At 31.5% G+C, this 18,721-nt stretch overlaps 2 protein-coding genes across 2 annotated transcripts; one reads left to right on the top strand and one right to left on the bottom strand.

The window, feature by feature from the left end:
* The first annotated feature begins 3,876 nt into the window (after nt 1–3,876).
* LOC7471532 (aquaporin TIP4-1) lies at nt 3,877–5,719 on the top strand. Its single transcript, XM_002309512.4, has 3 exons — nt 3,877–4,111; nt 4,250–4,488; nt 5,139–5,719. The coding sequence occupies exons 1-3, from the start codon at nt 3,985–3,987 to the stop codon at nt 5,514–5,516; spliced, it is 744 nt and encodes a 247-aa protein (XP_002309548.1). The 5' UTR covers nt 3,877–3,984; the 3' UTR covers nt 5,517–5,719.
* Nucleotides 5,720–13,113: 7,394 nt separating this feature from the next.
* LOC7471531 (protein JINGUBANG) lies at nt 13,114–14,918 on the bottom strand. The gene has a single exon (XM_002308572.4). It carries the CDS (start codon nt 14,768–14,770, stop codon nt 13,331–13,333), a length of 1,440 nt encoding a protein of 479 aa, XP_002308608.2. The 5' UTR covers nt 14,771–14,918; the 3' UTR covers nt 13,114–13,330.
* Nucleotides 14,919–18,721: the final 3,803 nt, after the last annotated feature.

The raw sequence follows: 18,721 nt of genomic DNA, 5'->3' as shown, positions 1-18,721 counted from the left end.
TAGTATTTTTCTCAGGCGAATGTGAACCGTCCTTGTGTTGCCTCTATCTTGTTTTGATGTCAACATTGTATGAGACATTGTTTCAAGCCTTCCTCCATGTGCCGATGAAGTGGCCTTGTCACTTTGGAGAGAATTCTGGCTCACAAATTAAGGATATTGAAAGCATGGAAATGAGAGGTGGAATCTTAATTATGAGCTCTAAGTATTGCAAAGCTACCCCAAATTTCCATTTTTTTATTTTATTTTTAGTGCTATCCTACATTTTTTTATGAATTTGTGATGGAAGAATGACATGAATGATGAGGGGTGGAAACCATATTTTATTTTGGGAGCCAGGTCACACTCAAAGTCTTGAAAGTTTTTAATTAATTTGACTCTTGAATATTTTAGTTTTTCGTAATAATTAAGCATTTTAACCCTTCAAAAGTATTATATTTTATCCATATATATATAATCTTTCCTAGTTTTCTCATTAATTTTAAAATTCATTCTAGCAGTTTATTTTTTTCGACACCCCTCTTACGAAAATTCATTTCCTTCCTGTAAATGACTATCATATATAAAATATATTTTTTCAAGAAAGATTAGCACGTATCTTGCCTATCAATCTTATTAATGAAAGAATGTCTAATTAAACATATTTATTAATGATCTTTTATGTATATTACTGATCAGCCAGAGCTAGTTCCTCTTCAAGAATTTATGAAGAGAGCAAGAATGGTGTAGATATAGAGAGAGGGATGATCACATGGGTGATAAAATGAGCTTCACTATTAAAATGTCAAAGAGGACAATAAGACATTAGAACCGAATTGATTGAAAAGAATGAAGAAGACGACACAATGTACTCATGCTCATTATTTGAATATGACATTTTTCTATGTCAGCATCGAACCAGCAACTCAGCTTTTGTGGTGGTGGGGGTATATCATACTGTTTAATTTCCCTTACTATATGGAAAGCTTGGTGTATGATTGAACACAAACCCTTCTTTTCTTTAAATTACAGAAGCAGCGATCGAAAAAAAGAAGAGCATTAGGGATTCCAAAAGGAAAAATCATCGTGGATGTTGCATACATGATGTGTTTTGCTTCATGTGGATGTTGACCTAATGCTTAATTTGAACCTCTGAATCGAATCCCTTTTTTTTTTTTTTGAGAATTCACCATTGAATCATTCTTAAGGATTCGGATCAGTTTTGCTTTTTGAGTTTGGTGGTGGATAAGTAATGATGCATCATGCCTTAGAACAATTATAACTTGGTAGGGTCCATATCGATATAATTATGTGCTGAAAGTGGACTTGAACTCGTATGAAAATGAAGGCCAAAATCAATCTTCATGTCTTATTATCTAATCCTTTTCAACTCTCAACTCATTTTGATGATCGATTGTTTCTATGAAGCTGGAAAACTTATGAAGATAATAAACTCAAAATATAATTGCATTTGTGGATTTGGAGATCATTCAATTACATATATACCAAACTTCTCCAAGATTCTCACACATATATAGAAGATGGTCTTTTCATTTCTTCTATATATACAGTTTTCATTATAGATATATATCTGTGTCTGTGATCAGGATGAAACAAATTCAGTTCATCGATCACTGTAAATTATACGGCAGATGAATAATCAACCTGGTCTCGTCACTTGAACCTACATATCGATGATCGTTAATTTGCACCCTACCTACTTCTCATTAGATGATCATATAAAAGAGTTTTAGGAGGAGCTAATGGGCTCCATAGATAGTGTACTTGATACAAGAGGTTTTTAAGGAAAGTTATTAATTTTTAGTTATTTTTATTATTTAATTTTAAAAAATTAAATATTATACTTAATTTTTTTTGTTTTTTCCAGTTTGTTTAGAACTTTTTTTCATTTCTTTTTAATTTTATTCTTAGGTCTTCCTAGTTTATTTTTTAAAGAGATAAATTACTTGAAAAGATATATTCAATAATAATATTATGAATTAGGGTTATTTATGACAACTATATTTGACTTTAATTATATCTTTCTAGCTTTGTATCTTTTTGTTTGTGTTTTCATCTATGTCAGTTGGTATTAGAGACCAACAATTCTTAATGGTTAGTTGTTGCATCCTGTTGAATACTCATGGCTAAAATAGATGGTCGTAGATTATAGAAGGGAATGAGGTTTTCTTTCAGGAAAGAGATGTTCATAAACTGGTACATAGTAGAAGACATGCAGAGATAAATTACAAAACTAATCCATTGATTAAAGATAATAAACAAGTAGAAGTAAATTGAAGAATTATCCTATCAATTAGTGGAGTTGAAAATGAGAAAATTAAAGGATAATAAGGAGAGTGATCATAGATAGATTCATGACTAGTTTCAAGAACTTGTTTAAGAAGTATTAGTAGATGAGCAACTTCTTAATTAGGATAAATATCATGGAGATTTTGATGATTCCATTTATGATGAGATATATGTAAGTTGATATTCTCCACCAATCTATGATGTTTATTTTAATGATAATTATGTTGATAATAATAGAAAAAATAATGACATTAATGGCAATGATGATGTCATCAATTGTGTCTTTACTGATAAGTTAGAAATTGTGTGTAAAAAAAACATAGAAAGTACTCAACAATTTTTTTTTATTAATTTAGGTTGTATTGTTCTTTTTTATTATAAGTTTACTATTATCACTAAGATATGTTTGTTTAAGGGTTATATAGATGCAACACATGTTGATGAAGGAAATTTGAGGTTTTAAATTCAATATTCTATAAACTAGTGGAAGAGAAATCACTTGTCATTTGATGTTTCTTATGCAAAATTTAACATAAATGAATTGAAGTTGATATTAAAAACAATTACACATCTGAAATGAAGAAAGAAAAGGGATTGTAGAATATTGATTGGATATTCACAAGATCGAGACAAAAATAATTTAAACTCGAGGGTGATTTTTTTTTTTATCCTAAGGAAACTGATGCATGAGGTATTTAAGGAAAATTTATTTTTCCTTAGTTATTTTTATTTTTTTCCTATTTAGTTTATGAAATTAAATATTATTCGTAATAATTTTATTTTTCCTAATTTGTTTAGGATTTTTGTTACTTTTATTTTATTTTTAGGTTTCTTAGTTTATTTAAGTTGAATTTTAAGGAGTTGTAAACTTTTCAATAATAAAATTATGAATTAATTTTGTATAACTATCCTATCCTATCCTATTTTCCTAGCCCTAGCCTGCTATCTTTAGAGTTTGTTTTAACGTTTGCACTATACTCCAAAGTATGAATTTCTATTCTAAAATGATAATGATAAGTTGATCAAATCTCATCGTTAAAAAAACAAACGAAGAAAAAGTTAAACACATTCGGTTTCCACTAACACGATTACCCAAGACCATGCAAATCACCAACGACTAAAAATTTCCACATAGATTCGTGAGAAAGTCTAGCAATAGTTATGCAAATCGACCTTTCAATTCTTATCCATGCGTTTCCCTTTCTTATCATCACCAACATTCATACTTGGGCCATATATGGTTTAATAAAAAGGCATCATTTTACCCTTTTTAATCCCCCTGCCTACATTAATTTTCGTAATTCTTGCACGAAAATGGATGAATGCAAGTTTTTCATACCAAAAGGGTAACGTAGAAATTGAATGGCAAATAAAGTTTTCCTTTTTTGTACTGATATTTATGTGGGATTCATCAGAGAATTATATATATTGCCATAGAAAAACTCCTAACAATTTCAGACATGACAAATAAAAAAATAAAAACAAACTAAGTCAACGGGTAATGGGTATCCAAGTAATTTGGCTACAAAATAATTCTATTGCATGATAACGTGCCATCAGTACTAGTTGCTAGTGAGGGCATCACATGAATGATGCCTATAAATATTGCAGCTCCAAACTTAATTACTCATATCATAAGCTCCCAATCCCATTAAGGTTTGTTAAGGCGTCCACAATCACTAGGTATAGTGGGTGAAGATGACAAAAATTGCCTTGGGATCTCGTCATGAGGCTGCTCAGCCTGACTGCCTCAAAGCCCTTGTAGTCGAGTTCGTCACCACCTTCCTCTTTGTTTTTGCTGGTGTTGGATCTGCCATGGCTGCTGGTACTTTCACTTAAATTTATGCCCCAACTCTCGTATTATAATTTCTTTCTTAATCTTCGTTGATAGTTAATGCCAGGATTTTAAATATCAGAAAAAAGTTTAATGAAGAATTTTATGCTGTGTACTTTCTGTGAACAGATAAGCTAACAGGAGATGCTCTACTGGGCTTGTTTGTTGTGGCTGTGGCACATGCATTTGTTGTGGCCGTGATGATATCTGCTGGCCACATTTCCGGTGGTCATCTCAACCCAGCAGTGACTATTGGCCTTCTTTTTGGTGGTCACATCACTGTTGTCCGATCCATCCTCTACTGGATTGACCAATTGTTGGCATCTACAGCTGCTTGTTTCCTCCTCAAGTATCTCACCGGAGGATTGGTAAGGCAATTGGCTTGAGCCATAGACCTTAGGGATAACACATGTATGTTTTAGAACATGTGCATCTAATCATGTATAGCTGTTAAACCGGTTTGACTTAACAACTGATTTGAGACCTGATCAATTTAGGATCTAGATAGGATCAAGTTGAAAAAATAAAAGATAAAAAAATTTAGTTGACGTGAATAAAACCTGAATATTATTATGTCAAAATCCAAACCTTAAATTGCTGATTTTTTCTAAAAGTCTTATTTGATAAAAAATAATATTTTTTTAGGGTCAACTCTCCAAATTTATAATTGAAGTCTTGCCCCGTGAAATTAAGTTTAGTACCAATTTAATTTAGAATAGTGACATAATCCATACAAAATCTGGAAAAAATGAAAAACTTTGGATATATAAAAAAAAAAATGTTGATTTCAGAACTTTTTCCAGCAAAGTTGAGCTATACAATGAACTTAGTTCCTTTTGATTCTTAAGTCCTAACATGTTTTAAAAATTAATTGTTGTGGCGTGTTTTTCAATCATTGTACTAGTATAGGCCGGAGATTGCTGTCGCCTACCCCATATTTGTTTTTATATTTTTTGCTACTTTAATTTTTTCTAATAATTAATTAACCACTGTTGGGTTTCTAATTGTTTTTTTGCAGGCTACTCCAGTGCATACACTTGCAAGTGGGATGGACTACCTTCAAGGAGTAGTATGGGAGATCGTACTGACTTTCTCCTTGCTGTTCACAGTCTATGCCACCATTGTCGACCCCAAGAAGGGATCCATTGATGGGCTAGGTCCAATGCTGACTGGCTTTGTAGTTGGAGCCAACATCTTGGCTGGTGGGGCATTCTCTGGAGCATCAATGAACCCAGCACGATCATTTGGACCTGCTTTGGTTAGCTGGGACTGGACAGACCACTGGGTTTACTGGGTTGGACCCCTTATTGGTGGTGGACTCGCTGGGTTTATCTATGAAAATTTCTTCATCACAAGATCTCATCGTCCTCTTCCCAGCGAAGAAGAGCCTTTCTAAATCTCAAATTACCAAGTGATCATGGATATGGTGTCCCCTCTCTTTTATCAATGTTTTAAGTTTCTATATGTGGACTATGCGCCCTGTGATGCTACTGTGGTACTAATTTACTTGATGCATCTTAGTCTCTTTGTTTAGTTTTGTCAATTTTGTGAATTAATTAATCAATAATCGTAAGTGCTTGAGTTTGTTATGGCATTAAATCTTAATATTTTTCCTTCTTCTATGTCTCGAAGCAAGCAAGTAATTTCATTAAATAACCTGATAATTTCTTTTTTTTTTAAGAGTGTGTCAGCAGTGCTATTAAAACCGACCCAATTTATGAGTCGACTCTTAACCAAACCAGGTTTTAAAAATAATTAAGTAAAAATAAATATTATTTTTTAAAAAAAATAAAATAATATCATTTTATCTAATTCAGGTAACATTAAGTTATACAAATTACTATAAGAGTTTAATAATTTGACGCATAAAATTAACTATGGAATTAAGGGTGAGAAAAGCATCTAGTGACTTGTTAACCTGATTATAAATATTTTATAGAAAGATATACATAACTTTACATTTTTATTTTATTCTGCAAAACGCGTGCTTGTGTATATACAGGTAAAAAATCATTTTCAGCCCCTGTAAATTTCTATCTACGGCTACGTAATTTTTAAATCTCCTAATGTTATCTCTTTCATTCCAAAACAATACAATGCTATCACTAACCATTAAATAGACTACATTTTAAATATGGTTTTTAAGTTTGCAAATATATATATATATATATATTTTCCAGTCACGTTCTTCACACTTGTACACTTGTAGTATTAACTAGTTTCTAGTATTATATTCACTGTTATTAAACCCGGACCCGCCCGATAGGTTGACCTGGTGATTGGACTGTTCGGGTTTGTTAAAAGGCAGGCTGGTGTAACAACTCGACAAAACCTGGTCGACCCGGCGGGTGGACCCATAACCCGGGCAAACCCGGATGAGACCCGGTGTTCTTTTTTCTTCTCAAATGTGGTTTTTCTCTTATATTTTTTTTCATATTTTTTAGTTGGTTATCAATACTTTTTAAGTTCACTATATAAATATTAGAAAAATATTTTATTTTTTCAATGTAAAATTTGAAATCCTTTAGTATATTTACTCTATTTTCCCAAGAAAAAAGTTATTTTTTTAATGTGAAATTTGAAATCTTTTCGTATATATACTCTATGTTCACAAGAAAAAAGTTATATTTTTTCAATGTGGGATTTGAAATGACCGAAAATGACCGAAAATCTCTCATATTATATTAAAAAGAAAACACATATTTCAATCCAAAATTTTAATCACTATGAATGATGTCTTAAAATGATATTTACATTAACTATTATAACTTAATTTAATAAATTTATGTAATTTTATTATTTTCTGATTTTAACATTTTTTTATTGATTTGGTTTTTTTTAGCACTTTTATAGTTATGTTATTCAAAATGAAGTATAGGTAAGATATGTGTTAGAATATTTTTTAGAATTCTTATTTTATATTATTAAGGATTTTATTTTATTTATAAATATAAAATTAATATAAATATAGGAAAAACCTATTTTTTGAAATTAATATTTTCTTAAAAACATTTCATCAATGTTGGTGTCTTCTTTAATTTCTTTAAATAGAGATGAGGTTGGATTTAAAGAATATAAATTGAAGATAATCACAAAATTAACATTTAGAAAAAAAACTAATACAGAAAAATAAGATCATACAAAAGCTGAGTCTCCAACAAATCAAATATCAAAAGATAAAACAAAAAAAAATCAATTATACAAAAATATTTTAAAAATATTAATTAAGAATGTCACACGTCCCTACACGGCATCTTTTAGCAATTTTTCATGGATTTATTTTTTGGAAGTCACCACCTAGTATTTGATTAAGAGTTACTAGAAAATCTGGATGTACTGGTCGCTGTCAAAAATTCAAGGGTAAGGAACTGGTTGTGGCTATGAAAGATATTAGTATCCCTAACACATCCTATCTGAGGTAAGCTGCTTTGCAGTTTGAATTAATTTAAAAATTTAAAATATTAATCAAATTCTTAAGACTTTAATAAATCAGTTATTAAATCTCAAAATAAATATAAAAACATGTTCTTATATTTTTTTCAGGAAATACAACATGATTTTATTTGTCTGGAGATATTTATTCATATTCAAATTAAACAATTAATTCTTTTTGTTTTTTTTATTTTATTTTTAACAATAAAACAAAACATTCATAAAAAAACAAAACACCCACTACCACTACTTTTTTACTATACTCATTCTGTTACATGTTTACATAATAACATAAGCTAAAAAAACATTTCACAGAAAATTAAATACATGTTCAAACATCTAAAAATTACAAAAAGGTCCCTAAAAAGTCCAGGAACAGTAGAGGAGGTCCTCAGGAACTGTGGAGCAGTGGCGGCGCGTCTCCCCACGCGCGGCCGTCACTGGCGGCGCGTGGGATCTGTTATAGCTTCCTCCCCTCTTCACTTTCCTTGCCGGTGGCGACCTGCAAAAACAACCACAAACGCAACAACAGTTGATTTTTCTTTCATTATTTTCGGATCTGCTTCTCCCCCTTCTCCTTTTCATATCCGCTGCATCTCTGCAAGTTTTTTGTTTCCTCTTCTTCTGTTTCAGGTGGCCGGTGGCATGACCAAGGACTGTCGGTCTGTGGGCGTTGCTGGGTTGTTGCTGCCGCTGGAGGCTGTTCGGCGGCTGAGGAAGGAAAGACCCGCTGGCTGAAGCGGGAGCCGTGGGTCTGAGGAGATGGGGAACGGCTCTGCCCGTTCTCTGGTCGGGGGAGATGAGGCTATTCAGTGGGTCTGCTTGTAGTCGGTTGAAGGAGAGACAGCTGGGTCTGTCGGCTGTGTGGGTGGCCGAGAGAGGGTCTCTGGTTTCTTTGCCAAGGGAAGGGAGGCGGCTTCAACAGGGAACAAGGGACCCCTGTGTGGCTTCTGGTTTTGGGAGCCAAAAATCCCAATGGCAGGGTGGCGGTTCCTCTGGTGGTGAGCTGGGGAAGAAATGGTTGTGGGAGCGAAAATCCCCAAAGCTCTCGTTCGGGTCAGGGAACTCTGGTTCTCTATTTTTCAAAAGACACCCTGCAGTCGCGGCTCCCCAAGGTGGATTTAGGTTTTTTTCTTTTCAAAGGAGAAGGGGCGGCTCCAACAGGTAAAGAGAGGGAGAGTCTCTGTGTTGTTGTCGAAGAGGGAAGACCAAATGGCCAAGGGGGGTGCGGCGGCCTGCTCAATGTTTTTTTCCAAAAGAGAGGAGGGGGCTGCGGCTCAGGAAGAAAATCCTTAGGTTTAGGTCTAGGTTTTTTCTTTTGTTTTCCCCCACATTTTCTCCGCGCCTCCCCCCCAAAATTTTCCTCCGTGAATCAAGTTTCTTCTCCCCTTTTTTTTCACTGTAGCATGGTATTTATAGGAGAAGTTTTGCTAGGTTTCCAAACTGGTCCCTCAACTTTTCCTTTTCTTTTTTTTTTGTAAATTTTGATTTTTCTTATTTTTTTGTATTTTTTAAAGCAAACAATATCAACATTGACTCAACAAGAAAAATTAGTGATTGTAAAATTTACGCATTAAAAGTTGAATGCGTTCAAAATACCTTTGAAAATTTAATTTCTTTTGAGATAGCGTTGAAAATGCTAAAAACGATGCAAATATATCAAAAATATATTTTTTGGGATTTTCTTTGTTTTTTTTGCTATTTTTTGGTTTTTTCTGAAAATTTATCAAAATATAGGTCAAAAATTGGATAGCAACAAAGAAAATGATGGTGGAAATAAAATGAAAAATTAATTAGAGGGTAAACAAAGATTTTCAATTGGATGGTTAAATTGAATTGAAAAATAACTTTAACAAAAAAAAATCAAAAGAATGAGAATCAAATTAAAAAAAAAAAAAACAACAAAAACACATGGTGACTTACATTCCAGCAGCTTTTTGATTAAAAAAATTAAAAAGTCAACATGAAAATAACAAAACGACCCATGACTTTGATAATTACCCAAAAACCTATATGAAAGTACAAAAATACCCCCAAATGCAAACATTATTTTTTATCCTTTTTAAGATCAAATATGTATTTTAACTATACTTCAAGAAGTGAAAAACTAAAAAAAACCTTTGTCCAACATCCCAATATTTTTTATTTATTCAGGGATTAAAAAAGTATTTTTATTGTTTAAAAGTTTATGAAAAATCAAAAAATTCATTTGTTAACAGCTCTAAATTTTATTGACCTGGGGTAAAAATATATTTTTACTGTTCAAAAAATATAAAAAAAACTTAGATACATCTAAACAATCTTTTAATGACAATGATCTAGTAAAAAAGATTAAAGCACTCATGTAACAAAGGCTCATTTTTTTTTGTTTTTCACTCAATAGCAAAATACTTTTTTTTTTTTTGTAACAATCCATACTAATTTGTGTTTACTATTACAATGAAATTACTATGCCGTATATATTTTTTTGTTATATATATAAGCTAAAAAACTAAATCATGTGGGTGTTTTACTGTAGTTCAATTCACAGTAAAATATGTTTTAGGTTGCAGTGAAATTACTATTTTACCATTAACTATTTTATTTATAAGGCTTTGCTTGAGAGGTAAAATGGTTTTTGCACACAATTAATTTGTCATTATTTTTTTTTTTTGGGGCAACAATATCTTTTCAATTTTACAAAGTACAATTACCTTATTGCCCTTAAAAAGTTGACAATAAGAGCCTTTGATCTAGGAGCCTTATAGAATGAATGTCTCATTTTTGTAGTATGTTTCTTGGTTATTGTTAGCAGTTTTTTATATTTTTATATATAAATTATTATTGATTTATTTAATTAGATGATTGCATATACTTTTCAATTTACACTTTGATTTTTTCATGTAAAAAAACACTTTGAAGCAACTTGCATACCTGGTATTTGTTTTTTTTTTAAAATTATAACCCACAGCGAAGCGCAAGTTAAATGTCTATCTAGTGTGTGCGTGCATGCAAGGGCAGAACTAAGGAGAGGCAAGCAAGGCACAAGCCCTGCAAAACATTTTAGATTTTTTTATTATTTAGTATTTAAATATAACAAGTAATATTTTTTTATTTTAAATAGATGGACTTTCTAAAAATAAATTATAATTTCATTAGTTATCTTTGACTTTAAAACTATCTCTCCATGGAGGTGAAAAAAAAAAAAAACTTTTTTCAATTTAATTACCTTTCTTTACCATTTTTCTCTTTTTTTTTTCTGGAGTCCTAACCAAAAAGTATAATAATACAAAGCAATGCGGAAGGATTAAAGCAAAACTGTCTATTAATTTATTGTTCATAAAAACAAGGTAATTAGTGACTGGAATTTAAAATTATTTTTTTTATATTTGTTAAGAATTTGATGAGGTTTTTATATATATATATATATATAATTATGCTATTTTTTTTAATTTTTTCCAGTTCTACTAGTTTTATCATTTTTTTTTATTTTTGGTTATAATGAATGTTTTTTTTTTAATTAATTGGATATATTTTATGAATTTGTTTTGATTATCCTTAAATTTTTTATGTTTTGTTGTATATAAAAGTATCTTACACATAATTCATTCATATTACCCCCCACTCCATCAACAGGAAAAGGAGAAAATAAATGCATGCCCAAAAACAGTTGTGGTTACAGAGAAAACAGCACATCAACTCAGTATAAATATATATATGAGAGGACTCATGGTGATCAAGAAATGATAATGCAAGCATTAAATATAGATGAGCGAGCTGTCACAAATTGTACAATGCAGGTGAATTTGATGGCTCAACAATTTGCAGACATCCATTTACAGGACCTCATAAAATTAGTTTTTAGTTGGTCTGTTCTGTTGGAGCAAGGGATATAAATACAGACACCGAAGCAAGGCATCTACATCTATATATACTAAGTTTTAATCTGTCTTGACCTACCACGATTATGGCAGTACTGCACTTTATATATATATACTGGTCACACTACCCAGAAAATTAGAGAATGTTAAGAAGATATTTCGTCAGAATTTTAAGAAAATTTTGTAGATATTAGATATTACCGATGAAATACCGTTATTAAAAAGTAGCTTGTCGGCTTTTTTATTTCGCTGGCATTAGAAATGACTGACGAAATAAAAAATTTTAAAAATTGAAATTGTTGATGGAATATTACTTCCGTCATAAATTCTGTCGATGATTTTCATTTTTTTTTCTTAGTATGAGTTTTAAGAAATTAACTCGCACCATTTTTTAATATGCGAGTGGTGATGGATTGTATTCGCTTTGATGGCATAAACACCAAAGCAAATCAAACCCATATAAACCTACTTCCTACCATATTCAGCCTCTATTGTAATTCTCAAGGATGAAGAGGGAAAGCTAAAGATGTATAATAAACCTGTTTTAATGCAAGGAATCTAACCTATCAATTTCTTTGACGAAGATGAGTGTTGTTAACATGCAATTCCAGAATAAAAAACATACCAGGGAGTGAGGGGGAGGTTTCAGCTAAAAAATAAAAAAAAGGAGAGGAAGATTTGTTGAGGTTGTGTTTGAAAGAGTTGTCGGATTGGATTTAATTTTCTCTTGAAATCATTGATGGGATTTCTATTGGCTTTCCATATGTTATTTGACATATTAAAAATATTGATGAATTTCTTATTTAATTTTATTCTCGTTTCCATTTAAAATTAATTATTGATGAAAAATTTTCATTGTATTATCTATCTATCAACCATGATAAAATATTTTTTTTAGTATTTTCATTGTGTTTTATTAATTTTTTGACAGCATCATTTACTTTCTTGCAATTAAAATTAACTTGGGATGATGTTAGATGTAGTATGCAGTGAAAAACAAATTAGGATTTTTCAAGTTTTAAGGTTACAGTCTTAGATTATTGAGAAAAATATGTTTTAATGTCTGCCAAAATTCAATAATTTTTAAATCTGTTCTGAAAATAAATGACAAAACTCTTTAAATTACTAATGGCTAAACCAACCTAAATAATTAAAACTAAATTAAATAAAAAAAATTAAAACCTAACTAAAAAAGAAATATAAAAACAACTAGGAAAAAAAACAAAAAATCCCAAAATAATATCTTTTGGATTTAATTTGATCATGAAAATGACCTAACTAATTACAACAAGTCAACTCATTATAGAACCGAATCCGTAGATATGTGGGATTTTTTATGGCGTGTTCCTCAATCATTAAATGATTTATTTCAAGGCTTGGTTTATGGTAAATTTTAGAAAAGATCATGGCAATGATTCTTCTGACAGGTTAGGAACAGATTTTTATTTGAAAAAGTCAACCTGGATTGAGATTATGTTCTTTGTCTTTTCTTTCATAAAGCATCAACTTGGACCAATTCCTACAATAAGAGGTTCAGCTACACCGGTACGTAGATATGTTACGAAACATGGAGGGTGTTGTGCTTGGAGTGATAGGCGCCATTAACTATAAGGCTTCTTACTTCATTTTTCATTTCTCTGGTTTTCCATCCACTATTGCCAACCTCATAAAAATTCTCGTCTTCCATTGAAAAGAAAGATATATGCCAATGACATGTGCAGAAAGCAGTGATCTGTCTGTATTTGAATTAAGTTCTCACAAGCTGGATTTGTAGGAATTAAAGCGATTTGTCACACAAATGTTAAGAGCATACATAATACTATATTCAGAATACGATATATACTTCCACCTGCAGTGAGGTATACAGATTCTACATTGAAACATAATTTTCAGTCTTTAATTTGATGATGATCATGATCTATTGAAAATAGTCTCCTTTAAGTTTCTTCTTTACCCATGAAGGAGACAGAACAGGACTCATCTCATATTCCATTACCTTTGACCTTGAATCGCTGACTTCTCTATAATCCAAGTACCTTTTCTCTTCAGGCAAAACCTTAACCCTCCATACCTTGAAAGTTTGGTCCAAGCTTGCACTGTATACCAGAAACCCCATCACAACTTTTTCCATCTCCAAACAAGCAGCCAGGCACCTCACTGGTCCTCTATGCCCATCTAATACAGCTAGACATTCATGAAAATAACTTCCTTCTTCTCTCCTCCAAACCCTAATGGTTGTATCCTCTGAGCCACTAAATAGCAGCTTCTCTATAGCTACTAGGCAAAGAACTGCAAAACGATGGCCTTGTAAGAATCCACCATGGTTAAACCTACCAGAAAATTTCTCCTTCTCCCAAAAATTTATGGTACCATCCGATGACCCTGAGTAAAGAAAGCAATTGTTGAAATATGAGCTTAAGGCCAAGGCATTGACAGGTGATTGTTGGAATTTCAGTGTCATGGTTAGAGTATGAGAATTCTCTCTATATACTCTCCTCCATATTTTAACTGACCCGTCAACAGAGCAAGTGAAAACACACCCATCATCCTGGTTCACCAATAAAGCGTTGACACTATCTTCATGAGCCACAAAGGAATCTACACATTTTTTGTCAGAAACCCTCCAAACTTTAACTGTTTTGTCATATGATCCAGTGTATAAAAGTCCTTCTGCATGGTAATAAGCCATGCAAGAAACACAATCCTTGTGTTGTTGGGTGTTAGGTCTGGGAAACATAAGAAATGAGCTTCTTTTAGGTAATGTAAGGACCTTTTTGGCTCTAAAATTATCTGAAACTGCGAAGTTCCAAATTCGAATTTTAAGGTCTTTATGTGCAGAGAACAGAATATTACCATAAGCTAAAATGGCTCTTATCTCACCAGAACCCGCCTTGAGATAACCTCTTTCCATGCAATCCGGCTGCTTCCATGCACGGATACGGTTGCTTTCAGAGCCGGTGAAGACTATTCCTTTTGAGACAGCAATAGAATATATATTACCTTCATGTCGATGAAGCGAGGCTATGCAATGGTAGAGAAGAGAAGGTGATGGGGTATGATGAGGAGAGAGTGTCCATGGTGATTCTGGGCTAGATGGTGGCAATAGGGTAAGCTTGCTGGAATGAGTTGTAGAAGGCCTTGGAGGGCTAAACTGAAGCTCCTGGTCGTTCATTTCTTGATAGGCCGCCATGCTAGCTGAAGTTTGAATAGGTGCATTCACCCTTCCTTTAAATTGAATAGGCGCATTCTTGATAGGCCTTGGAGGGCTAAATTGAAGCTCTTGGTCATTCAGTTCTTGCGGTGCATTTCTCTCTTCAGTTATGAAGCTAAAGAGAGATTTCCTGCCATAGAAATCCATGGCAAAGAGTGTTTTCAAGAGGGATGGAATTGGTTATCAGACTTGGAGGCAGGGAGTTCTAGCTAAAGATTTAAGGACATGAGCTTGTGTATTTATGAAGATAGTGAAGTGGGTTTGACAACAAGTTTGTTCCCTCTCTTTCTCTTTATATGGAACCATTAATGGACAATTATAAGCAGTTGCAGGGAGCACTGACATCTATAAATTAAGTTCTAAATCAACGTGGAGGACAGGACACTTCCTTTAATCAATCCAACAACCTGTTTCCGCTGTAATTTGAATGCTGCCAACATGTTTGCTTTAAATTGTATATGCGATAACGTTTTGAGTATTATTAACAACTGCAATTTTTTTAATTATATTTATATAACAGGAGAGGCTTATTTTTATTTTGCAGCTCAAAATCTGTTGAGCCTGCAACAAAGAAAAAGAGGCATTGCAGGTGTGCTCAATGTATTATCTAATCGTTTTAATACGTTTTGTTATTTCCCAAGACATTGTTTTAAATTATTTATAAATAGATTTATTTATTGAATTCAACTCGTATAGAGTTTCATATATTATAATTAAATTTATCTCTTTGACTTTTTAAAAATTAAAAATAATTGTTAGCTATTAAATCAAATTAGGAACACACAAGTACTCTTTCAATATTTATTGATTAATAAAAAGAAATAAAAAATAGTGGCTATGGCTGTGGGAAATGGTCATGGGCGTAAATAAGACTGTTGAGATCATTAAATAGTGGGCCTTTACATTGGTTACACATTTATTAGCACATAATTTTGGTATTTATTTCGGTGAAGCTATTAGGTAGGGGATGGATATATATAGTACGATTATAATTTTTAAATTTGGAAATTTAATTGAGATACATAAATATTTTAGTCATTTGAAAGAATTTTTTTTATTCAGTATTATAATATATTTGTTTTAGTTTTTCTATTTAAAATAAATAGTTTTTCTTATTTTATTTTATCTTCTATTCAGTATTATTAAGATTTTCTACTTTTAAATATTTTATAAATAAATTTTGATGAATAAAAATTAACTATTTAATTGTTTTTTAGCTATAATATCTTTATTTTTAAGGGTTTTAACTTATAATAAATTATATTATCCTTTGATTTCAACTACGTAAATATTCAATATAAGCAAATCCATGAAGTTAATTAATTGTGGCATTCCTCGCGTAGTCTTGCTGTAGTTTTGCCTGCCTTAACCTTTGTAATTCTTTGGCTTGCTGTTTGTCTTGGCACATTTGGCTGCATTGTCTGCCTAATTGCCTAGACTCAGCCTGCTCCTAGTTGGCACCTTTAGCCCTCTGGAGTTTCCCTTATTCATACAATTAATTAGTTATTGGCTTATAAAAAAAAACTCTAATTAAGCAAATCGTCCACGATCACAAGTTCCATTTCCAGATAATTCTATTAACACCATTGTTTAATGTCTGTACAGCAGCAGCTAGGTGATAAATAGAGAAATAATTAAAACGAAGGGCAATTTAAGGCGGTGTGGTTGTGGTTGCTTGCATGGGAATTAATGTACAAGCAGAAAACGAAAGGAGGATCGAGGGCTCGCTGGTGGTGGTGAGTAAAGTGATAGATTTGGGATTGGGAAAACTGAATTCCAGCCTTTAGCTGTTTTGACATCCATGGAAATGATCCATTGGAGTGTAGTTACAAAGCAGTTGAGCTCATTGATGATGGTGCATGGGAGAGCTTGTAATAAAATTTTAAATGTATCAAACACAAAGGCCGGTGTTAGGGCTTGAAAGTAAGGGTAAGAGAGAACACTATTTTATGTCCTAATACCCAAACTAGTATTTCTCTACAAAGGAACATTGTATTTAAACAGAATTGTTAAATCAATAATATTCAAATTGAAACAATCGCAAATTTTCCATTTAAGAGATAATTTGATATACAAGTTTTCTGAAAATATCATTAGACATAGATACGACAAGGACAAATGAACAACTAATTTGGGTATACATGTTTAAGAAACATGGAGGGGAGGCAAATGTCTAAAAAAAAAAAAACTTCAAAACCCTAAAACTAATGAGAACTACTATGGTTTTTTTTTTTTTTTTTTGAAAAGTTAACAGGAAATTTATTTTTATTTGCTTGGGTAAACCAATCCAATTCTTTACTGTTGACACAAAACCAACTAATTTCAACATTTATAGATATCTTGTCATGGAGGGTTCATAAAAAGACCTACTCGTTGTATTTTTTCTGTTTCCCTTTGGGCGTTTCTAGCTTTTGTCATGGAGGCACTCTCATAAGGCCCAGTATCTAGCCCCAGACCAAATCTGACAAGCCCATGTTAAACAAGTGAGCGAAGATCTAAAGATTAATGAAGCCCAGCAAAACATATGGAAGGCAAAAATGGAAACAAAATAAATAAAAACAGATTGATCATGACGTTTGCGATTACGACCTCAGTTTATTATATGGTTCTTTATTGTTCATATACTTATTAACATATTTACAACTTGAATTATATATTATTAAGGATAAAGTTGATGGTTAATCTTGTCTTGAGATCAATATCCTCAAGCTTATTTATGCGCGACCCTTAAATACGCGTGGATCTAGCAATATGTCAGACTCAATCTCCTTAAAATTATCTATTTATTGAACCCAAGTGTATATGAGTTTAGCAAGGTGCTAGACCCATAACTATTCATACTTTTATTTTACAGAGCATTTATCACATATAACAAAGAACAATTAATATTTTTGTTAAAACTCATTTTTTATTTATTGTAATTTCTTATTAAAATTACTGATTTTATCATCAAAAAATTACTAAATCTCATAAAAAAATTGTTTTGCAGGTGTTGGATCTTTCAAACTTTAAAAAATGAAATACTAATATAAACATGTAATCATTTTCTATCCAAATACTTAAAAATTTTATTTTTAAACATATTAAATTTTAAAATATCATCATTATTGTTAGTCAACAATGTATACAAATTAGAAGCAAATCCATGCACCTAAACTTGGTTATAAAACCTGTCCATTGGTTGGTGTTGAGTTTTTTTTCAAGTTGAATTTTTTTTATTTGAATTAAACCTTCAAATTAATTGATCCATTCTGGGTCGGCAAAAAAATAAAAAGAAAGTATAATTGTTGACTTTATAGGGCTGCAAGAATAGATAATAACTAACCGTTGAAAATCCTTAAATAGAAGTTAAATAGAAGGATCATGAGAAATTTATAGGGCTGCATAGAGATATACTTAGATGATATAGATGAAAAAAAAAACTGGTTAAACTCTTTTTTTCCTGCCAGATATTTTAAAATCCTTGTTAGAACTGGACCCTACAATTTTTGCAATTTTCTTCACTGTTGTTTCGAGTTTTTAGCCACGATTAATGAAAATATTAATTACTTTTCCTAAATATTGAACCTTATTAAATAAGTAATTATTTAAGTTTTTCCACAATTAATGGCAATGTATATTAGTTATTTTTCCTAATTACACTTTAATAAATTATTAATTTTTATTACACGTATACCACTCATTTTTTTTTTAAATGGAGATCAATATGGTGGAAATACAACTGACTACAAGTTATTTTTTATCTTTAGAAATTTTTTAATTTATTATGCTATATATAAACCAATATATATATATATATATATATATATATATATAAGCCTTAGAAATTGTTTTTTCTTAGATTTTAATGCTGCATTATTTTGTTGCAGGTATGCATTGACCCATTCTATTCTATCATATTTAACATTCTATAAGAAAATGAGTTTTCAACGGGAGAAATAATGATAATTAATAATTTACAAGTACTTGTCAATATAAATTTCTTATAACAATGTTTTTGTGCCTTTCGTCGTATTACTCTTGTTTTTGGCTAAAAGGAAGGAATATTTGCATATATTATTGCTCCAACTAGAGGTCTACATAGTAATTCATGAGAAC

The sequence above is a fragment of the Populus trichocarpa genome, chromosome 6, assembly GCF_000002775.5.
Source record: "Populus trichocarpa isolate Nisqually-1 chromosome 6, P.trichocarpa_v4.1, whole genome shotgun sequence".
In the NCBI taxonomy this organism is placed as follows: domain Eukaryota; kingdom Viridiplantae; phylum Streptophyta; class Magnoliopsida; order Malpighiales; family Salicaceae; genus Populus; species Populus trichocarpa.
This window is presented reverse-complemented; position numbering and strand designations above follow the sequence as displayed.

Excerpts from the sequence above, each read along its gene's own strand:
- LOC7471532 (XM_002309512.4), top strand. The coding sequence starts at position 3,985 with ATGACAAAAATTGCCTTGGGATCTCGTCATGAGGCTGCTCAGCCTGAC. Across the intron at positions 4,112-4,249 it reads TGGATCTGCCATGGCTGCTG|ATAAGCTAACAGGAGATGCT; the intron begins GTACTTTCACTT and ends TTCTGTGAACAG. Across the intron at positions 4,489-5,138 it reads AGTATCTCACCGGAGGATTG|GCTACTCCAGTGCATACACT; the intron begins GTAAGGCAATTG and ends GTTTTTTTGCAG.
- LOC7471531 (XM_002308572.4), bottom strand. The coding sequence starts at position 14,770 with ATGGATTTCTATGGCAGGAAATCTCTCTTTAGCTTCATAACTGAAGAG.